The following is a 14,574-nucleotide window of genomic DNA, read 5'->3' as shown; positions in this document are numbered from 1 at the left end:
TTAGTTAGGAAGTTTGCATGTAACTGATTTACATTTTATTTTGAATTTAACACTGTAATCCCTACATTGTAGGATTACCTATTATATAAGGAAAGCCTCTGAAAATACTCAGTTGAGCCAAATACAATGTCTACATGGTATGCAGAGCAGGTTGCAAAACCCTAACTCTTCTTCTTTTCTTTTTTATCGTGCCCTTTTGACATGGGTGATGAAATCGTCAAACCTACCAGGCAACAGCGTTTGCAAACACAAACGCTGCGACCCTGCAGATCCTTATTTCTTCCATCCTCGGATCATTTGAGGTTGGTTCTTATTTCCAAAAAACAATAAAAAATCAATAGTGACACTACGGTACGTGGAGCCGTGGAATTCATCTTTCTCTCAGTGCCAAGAACAAAATTAGTTCATAGATGGAACCGTCAGAAAGCCGAGTCTCAGCATGGCAGCGATGCAACGCCATGGTCGTCACATGGATTCTGGGAGCACTAAAATCTGATATCCAAGACACTGTGGTTTACTTGAATACTCCTCAGGAGATTTGGAGGATCTCCGCTAGCGTTTCTCTCAAAATAATGCTCCTTGTATCTTCCAAATTCATAGGGACATTGCCTCTCTTACTCAAAGGCAATTCGGAGTACTTTAACCGCCTATCATAAAAAGAAAATGGTAAAAGCGTTAGCTACTCTAATCTTCTGTGCCATTCTTCTTTGGAAGACAATGTCACTTGAAGCTGTTTCAGGGGAATCTCCCACGGGCGTTCTTCTTTGATTGCTTTCAGTAACAACTATTCCTCGATCGTCCCCGGAGCATGCTGCATTTCCACTCGGTTTCCTAATACATTGAAAATCAATGACTGCCATATTCAAACAACTGAAATCATAAACCCCAAGAATAATGTGAAAACAAGCAAATAAATAATAAATCCGGAAAAATGAAATATAATTGCCTTTTTTTTTTTTTTTTTTTTTTTACGTACTTCTTGATTGAGAGAGTGAATGAAGTGAAAGAGGAAGATTAGAGGTACCTGATCAAGATTTGAGTGCGGGGGAGTAGCAAATTAAATTTGAGTGCTGCATTCAGCTGCGAAGATCTGAGAGGAAATGCGAGTATCCAAGTTTCTGAAATTTATGCGTTTAACAAGGGTGACCTATTTTCGCTATGAAAAACAGAATTGAATCTTTTATTTTGGAGAATTGGACTTGTGAGGAGAGCTGTCATTTGGATTTTAATACACCAGAATTCAAGTTTTCTACCCATTATAACCTAACCCAATTCCTAAAACTCCAAATCTGCCATTCAAATCTACAAGCCCAGGTCTCATTGCCTCCTTCGCTTCACCTCCTCATGAATTTACACCCCAATCAACCAACTTCACAAACCCCAATGAACAGAGATTGTTCAATGTGATCGAAACACGGGGTAAAACATCATTTGTTATTATACAAATGGTGGAATATATGTGTTAAAAAGTTAATAATTTAAAAAATACAATTTCCCACTATTTATATAAAAACATATGATGTATCACCCGTGCTCCGATCATAATGAAAAATTTCTCCACAATGACGTCTTTAGATATCGAGGTGCGGTGGTTGTTTGTTGGTTGCTACTTCGTGGTCATGTGGGGATGAAGATGGAGGCGTGAGAGAGATGGATCCGCATAAATAATGATGAAGGATGCGCATAAATAATTTTGTGGTTTACAATGTTGTTAGCAAACAGAGGGATATGTGTAGTAGGGGTGAAATTTTTTGCCAAATTACCATACCAACCGTACCATACCAAAGTTGTGACAAAAAATTTGTATCATTGGTAATGATACGGTTTTGTACCATACCATACATTTTCTATACGGTAATGATATTCAAAACCATTACTAGTGGTATACCGTACCATATCACTATTATTAATATTATATCATTTATTTATTTATTAATATAAATAATTATGTATTATTATCATTATAAATGCACATTATATTTTTTTTCCTAGTCATTTATCCAATCATCTCACCCTCTACCCTTTACTTTCCCAATAAAAAAATCTAAGCCTTCTTGCGCTGCGACTGTTCATCTTTTCACTCATCTAGCCATTGGCTTCATCTTTGTTGCTCCCGTTTTGGCAACTCTCTCTTGGCAGTCCATCTCATCTTCTCATTCATCAAGTTGGGATGTCTTTCTCCCTGGCTTCATCTATCAAGTTAATTTTTGTACAATTTTAAAGAATGTAGAGATGAAATTTAGGAATCTTTGTACTATTTTTTCCAGGGATGTTGGGTTCTTTCAGCAATTGTTCCATCTATTTACGTCTTGTTTCTTAAATGAATCTTCATAAAATTCTCATAATTAAATAAAGAAGTTTTAGAAAGCCAAAGAGAGTGACCAAAACACGTTTGGGCCCTGAATTGGGTTGAAAAAAATCAAATTTTGGCCCAAAAGAATGGCCCAAAACAAAGTGGTAATTACCATTACCATACCAAGACAACTGAACTATTTGGCATGCCGAAATTCGATATACCGAACGTTTAGCACGGTACTAGGTAATAGAGTTTGTTATACCAAAATTTTGGTATGGTAATTGGTACATGGGTTTTAGTAAGGTAATTATACCAATACCACCTTGTGCAGTCCCCTAATAGGTATACAAATATCAGAAACGGGCCCTTACTATTTTTAATTTTCTATTTTCACAATATATCCATCATGTAGCATTCCCTATATATATAGTCACCATTGAACTCAGGTTGTGCTCGATGCTCCTAATTAATAAAATGCATTAGAAATGGTTTAAAGTACAAAACTTGTGCCACTATCTTAATCAACAACTCCTTGCCCGCACTACTCAACAAGTTGCCCCACAATCCATTCAATTTTTTCCATAAGCGATCCTTTATGTAAACGAGTGTAGCCTTCTTTGCTTTTCCCATGAAAACTGGTAAACCCACATAGCGATCATGGTATGCAACTCGAGACACGCCTAGACAATCGACAAGTAGTTGCACATCGGTCTTCGTGAGATTTAAACTGAATGCTACGTAACTCTTTTCATGGTTGATTGCTTGCCCCAATGCATTTTCATAAATCTTGAACAACACCTTGACCCTTTGACATTCCTGGAGTGAATTTTGAGCGAAAATATAACTATCATCCACGAACAAAAGATGGTTTACACTTGGTGCACCCTTGCAAATGGTGACCCCTTTAAGCTGCCCCTTTTTCTCCCTTGCTGTAAACAAGGTAGACAAACCCTCGACATAAAGCACAAACAAGTATGGGGAGGGCGGATCTCCTTGTTTTATCCCTCTCTTAGACATGACATAGCCTACTGGATCCCCATTTATTATGAACAAATAGGTGACTGTAGCTATACATATCATAATTGGGTGAGCCCACTTTTCAACAAAACCCATCCTTCTCAATTTGCTCTAAAAAAACTCCATTCAATCTGATCGTATGCTATACTAATATTGAGCTTTAATGCCATGGATATCGTACTTTTTTTCTCCAGAAAAAAAAGTATGATTGCAATTTTCTTGTTTTATTTTAGTTATGTATTGAAGAAAGGACTTGCCTATCACATGTACATGGAAATAGCTAGGAGGATTTTTCTTGTTCGAGTATCTAACCCCGATATTGTCCAACACTGATATTCTCTCTAACTTAATCACTTGTAGCCAAGAAGTGTGAAATATTACCTTAAAAGGTCTTGTTGTAATTAGACTGGAACCATGTAATTATTAGTTGTACATTAGGGTTAGGGTTAGACCCTCTCACAGGACAACCAAGCAGTGTGGGATTTCTAACACACACTCTCAATGGAGAATTCTTTCTCATCTTAAATTTAAAACGGAGTTAATTGGATTTGCACCATCAGAAACCATACATTTGATACCACAATAGAAGGATAGATTTTTCTTTTAGATATTGAATGGAGTTCTTCCATTCTAGTCTATTCACAGGTACTGATAGTTGATACTGGATCAATTTTTTTTTCTTTTGTCTTAGCCCATGATCTAAACGAGTCGCACATAAACCCTAGTACATGGTCCTTATCGTTGAGGACATCCCCCAAGAATGGGGGATTTCGTGACATTTCAGATTGGTTGTCTTGTGTTTCCAATAAGTTGTTTAATAGTTTGCATATTGAATCATATACATATACATAATAGGCTGGTTTAGATTGATCTCAACTGAATATTTCACACTTTTTGGCTGTAAGTGACTAAGTTGGGGAGAACTTTCACATCGAAAAACGAAAAGACGAGCACATGAATATTATGCACTTGGAACATACCTATTAATGTCACATCCCGGACCGGCTCCGCCATAACACGATATTGTCCGCTTTAGGCCATGCCCTCACAATTTTGTTTTTGGGAACTCACAAGCAACTTCCCAGTAGGTTACTTATCACAGGATTGCTCTAACCCGAACTCGCTTAACTTCGGAGTTCCCATGGAATCCGAAGTCCAATGAGTCCCTAAAAGGCCTCGTGCTATATAGAGGTGCGCATGTACATATAAGGCACATCATCCCCTCTCTGTTGGTCGATGTGGGATGTTACAATCCACCCCCCTTAAGGGCCCGACGTCCTTGTTGGCACAATTGCACCACACTAACAGAGTGGCTCTGATACCATTTTGTCACATCTCAGACCGGCTTCGCCGTAGCATGATATTGTTCGCTTTGGGCCACACCCTCACTGTTTTGTTTCTAGGAACTCACGAGCATCTTCCCAGTGGGTCACCCATCTTGGGATAGCTCTAGCCCTAACTCGCTTAACTTCAAAGTTCCCACAAAATCTGAAGCCAGTAAGTCCCCAAAAGGCCTCGTGCTATATAGAGGTAGGCATGTACATATAAGGCACTTCACCTCATCTTCGTTGGTCGATATGGGATGTTACAATTAATGAGTCTGAAAAGAGTACAGACACAGTATTTGGGCCTAAACAAAACCTGCTTTGATACCAAGCAATCCATCACCTGTTTTGCTAAAGCAGCCATAAACTCCTTCCTTTCATTCTGCATTACTACCCCTATTCCTCCATTCTCCATTCATTCAGTCCCACGCCACATCAAAATTGCACTTAGTGAGTTCAATAGTTAGAATATCTTCAATCACACTCTTTATTTTGTAGTAAAACTATCAAAAAGTTATTTTAGGTACTCTCTAAAAATGTTGTACTTTAACTGTACTCCCTACTTTAGAGAGTTATAATGACCATGAGTCAATATGTAGCCCGATAGGAATTAATTAATTATATATAACAATATTAAATCAGTTAGCATTAATTATAAAGAGCCACTAAGAGCTTCGTCCTCTCTCCTTATATAATATATGAACTCATAGATTAATCTCTATCTTAGCAGGTGGATAGAGAGCATGATTAGGGTTAATTTTGTATTTGAAATCCTCACTAAATTCTAGTTAGGAGTTGATTTAGGGAGCCAATTGGAGACGCTCTTAGTTATTAGGGGGAGAGAAGAATTGATGAGGATTGAATCCGCACTATTATACATAGGCATGAATTTTTCACAACTGCAGTAAAGCGTCACCTATGTTCGGGCATAAACACTCCCTAGTCACTTGGGATTACTCCAAGTCCAAGGATTTTTTTTTTTTTTTTTTTTTTAAGGTTCTAAAAAATGCTAGGCATTAGTCAGGTGGCAGCAGATTTAGGTAAATTTATTAAATATTGTTTAAAGAAATGCATATATATACTTAAAAAAACACATAATTGTATTGGGATACGTAAATTGCAAAATAAAATGACATATATATTATAAAGTATCATAACATATTGAAAACATGAGGAACAAACCTATAATGAGTGTTTGTCAAAGTATTCAATAAATCTCTTACATTTTATTGACAAAATAAAATGCAAAATGAAGGTTATCAATTTTTCATCTCAGCCATAGTCGCAACCTAGACAGGCTAGGCGGACCTCTAAGTGGATCTAACCTTATTTTCTTAATTTTTAAATGTCCGGGGACTATTTAGAGCGATAGTCAATAGTCTAGAGCGTAAACAAGGGCTATGCAGAGCTAAGTGGAGATTTTTAAAGGAGGTGGTCAATGCAAGTCCAAGGATTTAGATCCCCAACACTTGACCCAATGTGAACCCAAATCAAAATTCAAAAGACCAAAATCCAAAATGCAAACACCCAAATCTACTTTAAAAGGCGAAGAAGAAAAAGAAAAGGAAAAAGGAGGAGAAAAAAATCACGGAAAACGCAAAATGGTACGAGTACGAGTACGCGCGCGCAAACGTCAAACTTGAGCGCAAGACCCGCCCTTCAATCCTATATAAATTCAGAATCCCCGCCGCCCGCGGCTTTCCAAGACTCAAAACTGAAACAGATAACAGAACACCGCAAACCGGCAGCGGCACACAAAGCACCACAGCTCGCTGCCCTTATACTCTGCCTCATATTTCAACTCTCTTCTTCTTCTTCTTCTTGCTTTTGTATTCTCTGGGTCACTCTCTACGGTCAATACATCACAAGTTAAGGTTTTGGGTTTACTAAACCGCCATAAAGCTGCTTCCCTCATTGATAAATTCTTCCCCAATGGCACTTCGTTTCGAGGTGGGTTTGAAATCCAGGACCATGGTTTCTCTAACTATTTTTTCTAATTCTTATAAATTTAAAGTTTTGAACTTTCTCGCCCCCAAAAGGCACCTTTTATTTTGTATTTTGCATAGGAATATGAATGGATAAAAATCGATAAGCTCTTTATCTCCATTCATTCGAAATCGGTACAATGTTTGTTGGTTCGTTGGGTTGTTTCTGTTTATTGATGTGGGAAGTTTGTTTTCTCTGTTTTGTACTTCAGGTTTTGGGGAGGTTTAACCGTGCTCGTGCAGCTAGACTGACCCTGCCTCACTTCGTGTGCCAGACACCGCTTTTCATGCCCGTTGGAACGCAAGGTTATTGCTTTAAATTTCAGTACATTTTGGTACTAAATAGAAGCTATTCCTCATGAGTAAATTAATCTTTCATCTGAGCTAATTAGCTTTCAATTCAATTGGTATTTGGTATGTAAACGACTCAGGTATCGAGGATTTGTTGCCTCAGGAACATATTTTTGTGGGCTAGCTTTAGGTGCTGACATTTATAAAACATTATTAGTATGTGCATTGTGTGTAAAATCTTCAAACGTGTGTGAACACACACATTCATTTTCACTTCTATTGTCCAATATTCAATGGGTTGATAATTTTTTCTTTGTTCATATTAGATGTTGATGTGCATATATGAACAACATTCATGTATGCCCTTGGCTTTGTTGTATGGAGTAATCAATGATATGGATGAGGTTTTCTTGGTTTCAGGAACTATAAAAGGGTTGACAACTGAACAGCTTGAAGATATTGGTGCTCAAATAATACTTGGGAATACGTATCATTTGGCACTTCGTCCAACCTCCGAGCTTCTTGATGAGTTGGGAGGTCTCCACAAATTTATGAACTGGCCAAGAGCATTGCTTACTGATTCTGGTGGCTTTCAGATGGTTGGTTTACCTCAGTATTACATATATGTTACATATTGATTTAATTTAATTGTTTCCACATATATAGTTTTGTTGATGTACTATTGAAAGACAAATCCATCTGGAACTACTTATGCAACACGTCCAATGGATGCTTGTGCATTTTGATGAATTTATTATCTAATCCTTCCGCCTCTTCCCCCTCCCTCTTTTCCATTCTCATTATCCAGGTTTGCCGCTAATTTATGATTCTTATTAGTTATATTGAACTTTATGTTACCATAGTTAAGCTTTCCCTTATTTAAGTATGTTGCATTTGTCCAGGAGGCATGGAACATGTCAGTATCTACCTGTTCCAATGACTTGCTTGCTTGCTTACTGTACTTTGTTAATAAATTACTTGACATATCAAAGATGGTGTTTTTAAATAGAGATATGGTTACTAGCCAACTTACTTTTTCTATTGTATGCTATGCTGGAAGTAGAACGGGCTTTCGTTCATAATGTGTAGGCCAGTTTTTGATAATTCTTCTAAGCTTTGATTGACGAACTCATGCTATTGGCTATGGTTGTTTTGTTGGCTAGTGTGCTGTTTTTGTGGACTCTTTTTTTCTGCATCAGTAATAATGTATGCAGTGAACTCTTACAATTCATTTTGTGTTTTCAGGTATCATTATTGCATTTAGCTGACATCACCGAAGAAGGTGTAACATTTCAGGTAATCTCTTATTTTGTCAGTGTATTTTGTAGCTTGGGTGTTGCTGAATAATGATTGTGTAATTCACTCATGTTGAGCTATTATGGGTCACCGGATCAAGCTCTGTCAAAATTTTACAATCACCAACAAGTTGTCTCCAGTATCTTCTTCCATGAATGAAAGGAGAAACATAAATCACCGAATTTGATTGATTTGAAATGAAATTTAGATATTTGTTGGGATGAACAAAGCCACCTTTGTGCAGTGAAAGAGTTACTGTCACCGATTATTTCTACTTTTGATTGCATTCCGAATATCAAATATATGTGAGTCATAGTGGCCAAATGCAATGGTGGACATGGGGAAAGAAGGGTGATGTTGTTCATGTTTGGTTTGGTGTACTTGGAGAGAACCGAACAGAACAGCTGAGGGCATGGAGATACCTCTATGATTAACCTTTTTTGCTCTTAATTATTAGTGACTTGATTATCGTTTCAGCCACCTGCCCCAGTCTTAAGGGCCAATATGTCATTATAAACTTTCTAAACAATTGCATTGAAGTAACTTTTCAATTGTTAGGAAAAGAGTGAGTGATGTAAATACTTTGTGTGGTCCATAATGCTATATTTTATTGGAAATGTGGGGTGGGGGGTTGATGGAGACGGTAATAAGCGGATATCATTTTGTTTTGCCAATGAACATATATTTATCTTCATCTTTCGTAGATTACAATAATCATTTCATACTTTGGAAAAATGTTGAGTATCAAACTTTAAAAATTCATTTCTTATATTTTTGCATCTTATTTTGCATAGGTGGGCGTTGTCATTTATTCTATTTAAAAATCAACTCTTTGTTTATTGTCAATGCTATGTTACTTTTTTTTTTCATTTTGTACTTATATGATTCGTGCTGTTTTATTATGTGTATTCAAGAATATTGTTATTTTGCGTTTGTCCATAAGGACCATAACTGGTTATTCGCCTACTTCAGTCACCAGTTGATGGAAAGCCAATGCTCTTGACACCTGAGGAGTCAATTCAAATCCAAGTATGTACATCTATTTCATTTTGGTTTTAGTTATCTGGGGGCAATTTTTGGGTTAATTAGCAAGGTCTTATCACCGGGTGTCTTTGAGGCATACTATGCCATTGAATGTCCTGCATAGAGATGTCATAATGATATCAATGTAGCACTAAGAGATGGAATTATAGAAAGAAGAGAAAGCAAAATAGAACAAACTTTTAGAAAAAAACCCATCATAGAACTTGTTACAGTAACATAATATTTCGGTACTAGTAAACTTCTGTTAGTTAATACTTCAATTCATAGATCTCATTAAGTGCTTCCCTCTACCTTCCTTACGCACCTTCAATGATCCGTGCAGAACAGAATTGGTGCAGATATTATTATGGCCCTCGATGATGTAGTCAAAACCACCATCACCGGTCCAAGAGTTGAGGAGGCTATGTATCGCACTATACGATGGATAGATAGATGCATTGAAGGTGAAATATGTTGTAGTGATGATCACTGGTGTTTCTTGTATATGTATATGCATGATGTGTATATGTTTACTCATATATAATCAACTCAGTGTGATAAGGCTATGCTGAAAATCTGCCATAAGGGCCTAGATTCCTAGAAGATTCATCCTTGGGCTTTAGAGCTACTGTGCAGTGCTATGTTTATTCAATTAGGTGAAAGCCTGTTCTGATGGTCCAATTTAATTGTTAATAGCGAGTTTCTTACATTTACAACGTCATGACTAGGCAAATTTCTCATAGTAGATTTATACGATATGTTATGCTTACATCCCAACCATTTGAATAGTTATCTTTGTGGAGCTGTTTCTTCTTCGGTTCCTTAGATCGCCAAGTCATCCATAATAGGTGTATACAGTCTTAGATTGTGCGCACCTCTTTTGTTTTATTGCCCTAGCTTCATTTGTTATCCTTTTGTGATGTTTATTGCATATTATTTGTTCTCCATTTTATGCTTTCGAGTCAGCTGGTCAGCATTGTTCTTATATCTGCATTGCTTTAATAACAGCTCACAAGAGACCAACGGAGCAGAACTTATTTGGTATTGTACAAGGTGGCTTAGATCCTGTACTAAGGTGAACTTCAACTGAACCTGTAATCTTCCTGCTTTATGTTGATTGTTTAGTGCATTTCTTTGTTATTACTCTGTTCCTTATACTAATAATATCTCTGTAACAACTAACAAATTGCTTTATGCCATGACTTGTGAACAGAGATATATGTGTTAGGGCTTGGTGAATCGAAATTTACCCGGGTATGTGCTCTTTGGTGGCTGATTTGTTCTAGGTTGCTGTATCCAACACATTGATATCCCATTCTAGTTTTTGAAGTTAACCAATAACGATAATTGTTGAATTTGTAATATAGCTTATAATAAAGGGACTGGCTACAATACTTACATGTTTTTAATTTAATCACCATTTGACGGTCAGGTATAATTCATGTGAATATATGTATATAATACAATCATCATCTGACCGTAGGGTGGTGATTGTGTTGAATACACGCAAGCATTGTAGTCAAATGCCATAATAAAATAGTAACAATGCGTCTTGTATGTAAAAATGAACTATGATGCCACACATAGAGAATCTTCTTGCACCTGAGGTCCCGAGTTCGATTCCTTCTTCTCCAATACCGTTTGTATCAAGAAAAAAGAAAAGATAATAAGCGCAGCCTGCGGTACAAAAACACCATAAATATCCTGCATATTTAAAATTTTAATCATTTATGTTAGTCTCTTGGAAAGCTAAAGCTTATTAATTATATTTTGGAGTGTACTTCAAGTGTGGAAGAAAAAATTAAAAACTCTTATTTTCTTTCCAACGGGAAAAAGAACTTTTCTGTATAGTTCCTTAATTTCAACTTTATTGGTTCAGACCTCTGTGGAATTAGCAACTTGTTTTCACTTATTTTAATAGGTTAACTGGATTTGGAAAATTTTCCACTGAAGGGAAAATTTTGCAATACTACTACACATGCACTTCTGTTTCATATTGGTGGCGTGGGTAACTACTAATAGCAGCTGAAGTTTTCTTGTTGACAAAGTTTTCTTCTGTGACAGCTATGCTATTGGCGGTCTTGCTGGCGGTGAAAGTAAGGATTCATTTTGGCGTGTGGTTGCACAGTGCACTGCTGCATTGCCTGAGGAGAAACCACGATACGTTATGGTGCTGTAGACTTGTCGTTTTAACTACTTTCCTTTAGGTCTTTCTTTTATGTTTCCTAAGTCATGATATTTCTTGCACATCTTTCAGGGTGTTGGTTATCCGCTGGATATTGTAGTTTGCAGTGCTCTAGGTGCTGATATGTATGACTGCGTTTATCCTACACGTACTGCTCGCTTTGGTACAGCTCTTGTACCCGAGGTGATTACTTAAACATTGTAATCTACATGTTTACATTTTTATTGGATATATTTATGTATTCCGTCCGACTGTTGTTATTGGTTATCGTCATAAGTAGCTAATCTTGAACCATTACATCTATATGATTTAAATACTCCTTTCATCAGGATGATTAGTTATTTATTTTAGTTGCTTACTAGAGAGAATGAATACACCCAAAAAATTAGTTATTTATTTTATGTGCTTACAAGAGCCCCTCTATGCGTGTGTGTATGTGTACTAAAGATTTTTATATGAACGATTTATATATTTGAACACTTCAGTAAATAACCGTTGGATTGATGATGCCGTCAAGTTTGCAACTAAGTGTGGTTGTTTGGTCAGGATTATTAGTTTGAATTCTGAACTTCATGTAGTCTTGTTGTTTCTTTCTTAATTAGAATGGAGGAATAATTTCTTATTAGATACAAATTTTGATTTTGCTTGGATGCTTGCTTCTTGTTCTATCAGCTAAAGCTGATTGTTTTAAAATTTGTTATTATATGAATGTGACAAATACGCTTACTTCTTTCAAAACTTCTGAACGAACTTTGTACTTTATAGTGCTCATGCTTGAAACAAGTTGGTGTTTTTTCAAAGCTTTCCAGCTACTGTTTCATGTTTGCTAATGCACTTAGAACTGTGTAATGCAACGTTCATGCGGATATTTCCAATCAAGTGTACTTTTATTAGGCGCCTCTATACGGTATAAAGCGGACTAAATTTTCTGTTGATATGTGGATGCATAGCTCAACCGTAGGAAAAATTTCTTATGTGATGTTTATATCAGGGAGTGCTGAAACTCAAACACAAGGCGATGGCTGAAGATACCCGTCCTGTTGATCCTACATGTGATTGTATGGTACGCATAAATGGGCCAATCTTTTGTGTGAAATACTAATACGGAAGTTGATTAAGGATGCATAACTGCTTCATTCAATTTCTTCAAATGTAGGTCTGCAAAAATTATACTAGAGCTTACATTCATTGCCTGGTTACAAAAGATGCTATGGGATCTCAGCTTCTATCATATCACAATTTATATTACATGATGAAGGTTAGAACACAAAGTACTTATAGTTTATTTTCCCATAAATTTTTTCATATACAATATATAACTTAAACTCTCCCGCCCGCTCTTGTTTCCCTTTTTAAATGCAGCTAAGTAGAAATCTGCACTCTTCAATAATCGAAGGAAGGTTTCCAGAGTATGTTTGCCTTTGCTTTACCCTTCTTAACCGTGGTCTTTATTTGTTGTGTGATATACTTACCGTCATTAATTTTATTATCTGTCGAAGTTATTTCCCCGGCAAGATGTTAATATGCATAACTGTCATTTTGCCTATATTTTTTTTCAATTGAATTTCTCACTTGTTCTTCTTGTTGCTAGAGTAACCCTTTTATATTTTTGTTTTACTTTTTTGGTTGCAGGTTTGTATGCAACTTTCTGCAACAAATGGTATTTTCTTTACTCGCCCTTCATCTTTTTATATCCACTTGTCCAAATTTTCAATCTCTCTCTCTCTCAACATATTCCTGGTGCACCCAACATTTAGCATTCATATAATCATCCTCGAGGAGAAGTTGAAAATTATATATTTTATAAACGATAATGTAATTAGCCAAAATTATTGTAATCTCCATATAGTGTTTCTAACAAAAATCGAATGTTCTTGCAAATAATCTTAAAAGGAAAAGTTAAAAAACGATATTGCACCAACCATTTTCAGAATCACTACTCTCTTCTAGTTGTCTACTATGCCATCTGCCATTGGTATAAAACGATTGTGTATACAACGATTCTCTCATTTCTTCTCTGTTATTGTTTGCTTAGAGAGCCTCATGCTTTTGTTTCCCCCATGCGCAATACCTACCACATATTTTTGAAATGTGTCGCATCTTATTGTCTTGTAGTTTCCGAAAGGTGATGTGCCCGAGTGGGTGTGTGATGCCATGGAGGTTGCTGGAATCGATATTTCTTCCTGCTGCACTCCATTTTCATCGTCCCAAGATTAGAAGTAGGAATTTACAGCGCACACAGGTTCGGCTTAATCAAATTTTGCTAGAGAAGAGGTTGACATAGAAGAAGGGTAAACTAGGTAAGGGAGGCGTAAAATTGTTTGCCCTTGATTTGTTTCACTAGAAATTACAGGATGATCTCCTCCAATTTTGTCTTAACTAATTGGTCAAACACAGAGCAGCTAAAAACTGCAAGATTTAGAGTGCTGGAAATTTGTTTTAGAATAGCACCTAACAAAGATTACCTTTCCATTTTTGTTCCCTGTCTTCACTTCTTGTAACTTAAAACAATATGAAATCAAATGCAGTTAAAGTACTAAAGCTTTATTAAATTTAAAATGCCCAATTAATACCGACACAGTTAGTGATCCTTTCTCATTTTAATACCATTTCACATGCAGTGAACAGTCTAATGAAGAAACTTACTTAGAAATGTCATTGGGCGTACTACTCAGCACTGCATGCACTACTATTTATCCAAACAGGAGGCAGCTTGATTGGTACCGCATAGATGCATTCCATGTAGGAATGGAATGAGCCTCAAACAAAAAGGCTGGAATTCATATCATTCTATTGAAATTTAAATTCTAACTCTCTTTGCCAAGGAGATTTGGACCAAGTGCCCTTACCTGACAATGAAGTGTCACAGGAATCTTGTTGGCATGTTATGGCAGAACCCAACCTGCAAGGCAACCAGATCAGACTTTAAGGGAAACCTACCCATTGTCCTCTACCTAAATCCATTGAAACTGAGAGAATGAATGTGCCTTCCTCTCCTTTAATGGGTGCTCCCCATAGCCAACAGATGTTGAGCAACTGTTGGATAATTAAAGCCATGGCTTGCGTCCATTTTCTTATCCATATTTTTCTTTCACTTATATTCAATCAAATGTTTTTTCTTTACGCTTTAAAATTTTAAATGACTAAACAGTTTCA

At 36.5% G+C, this 14,574-nt stretch overlaps 1 protein-coding gene across 1 annotated transcript; it reads left to right on the top strand.

Moving 5' to 3' along the window:
- Positions 1 to 6,222: 6,222 nt before the first annotated feature.
- LOC103962272 (queuine tRNA-ribosyltransferase catalytic subunit 1) lies at positions 6,223 to 13,959 on the top strand. Its single transcript, XM_048582931.1, is given in 16 exon segments — positions 6,223 to 6,588; positions 6,836 to 6,929; positions 7,335 to 7,513; positions 8,160 to 8,210; positions 9,183 to 9,239; positions 9,577 to 9,697; positions 10,242 to 10,308; positions 10,447 to 10,457; positions 10,460 to 10,487; positions 11,298 to 11,403; positions 11,491 to 11,601; positions 12,410 to 12,481; positions 12,575 to 12,676; positions 12,781 to 12,827; positions 13,051 to 13,078; positions 13,534 to 13,959. Coding segments are annotated over 16 exon segments (1,194 nt in total). The 5' UTR covers positions 6,223 to 6,570; the 3' UTR covers positions 13,636 to 13,959.
- The last annotated feature ends 615 nt before the right edge of the window (positions 13,960 to 14,574 follow it).

Source organism: the organism of the source record quoted next, unplaced genomic scaffold, assembly GCF_019419815.1.
Source record: "Pyrus x bretschneideri cultivar Hongxiangsu unplaced genomic scaffold, Pyrus_bretschneideri_v1 Contig2, whole genome shotgun sequence".
Lineage (NCBI taxonomy): Eukaryota > Viridiplantae > Streptophyta > Magnoliopsida > Rosales > Rosaceae > Pyrus > Pyrus x bretschneideri.
The sequence above is the reverse complement of the archived record's forward strand: the minus strand, read 5'-3'. Positions and strand labels throughout refer to the sequence as shown.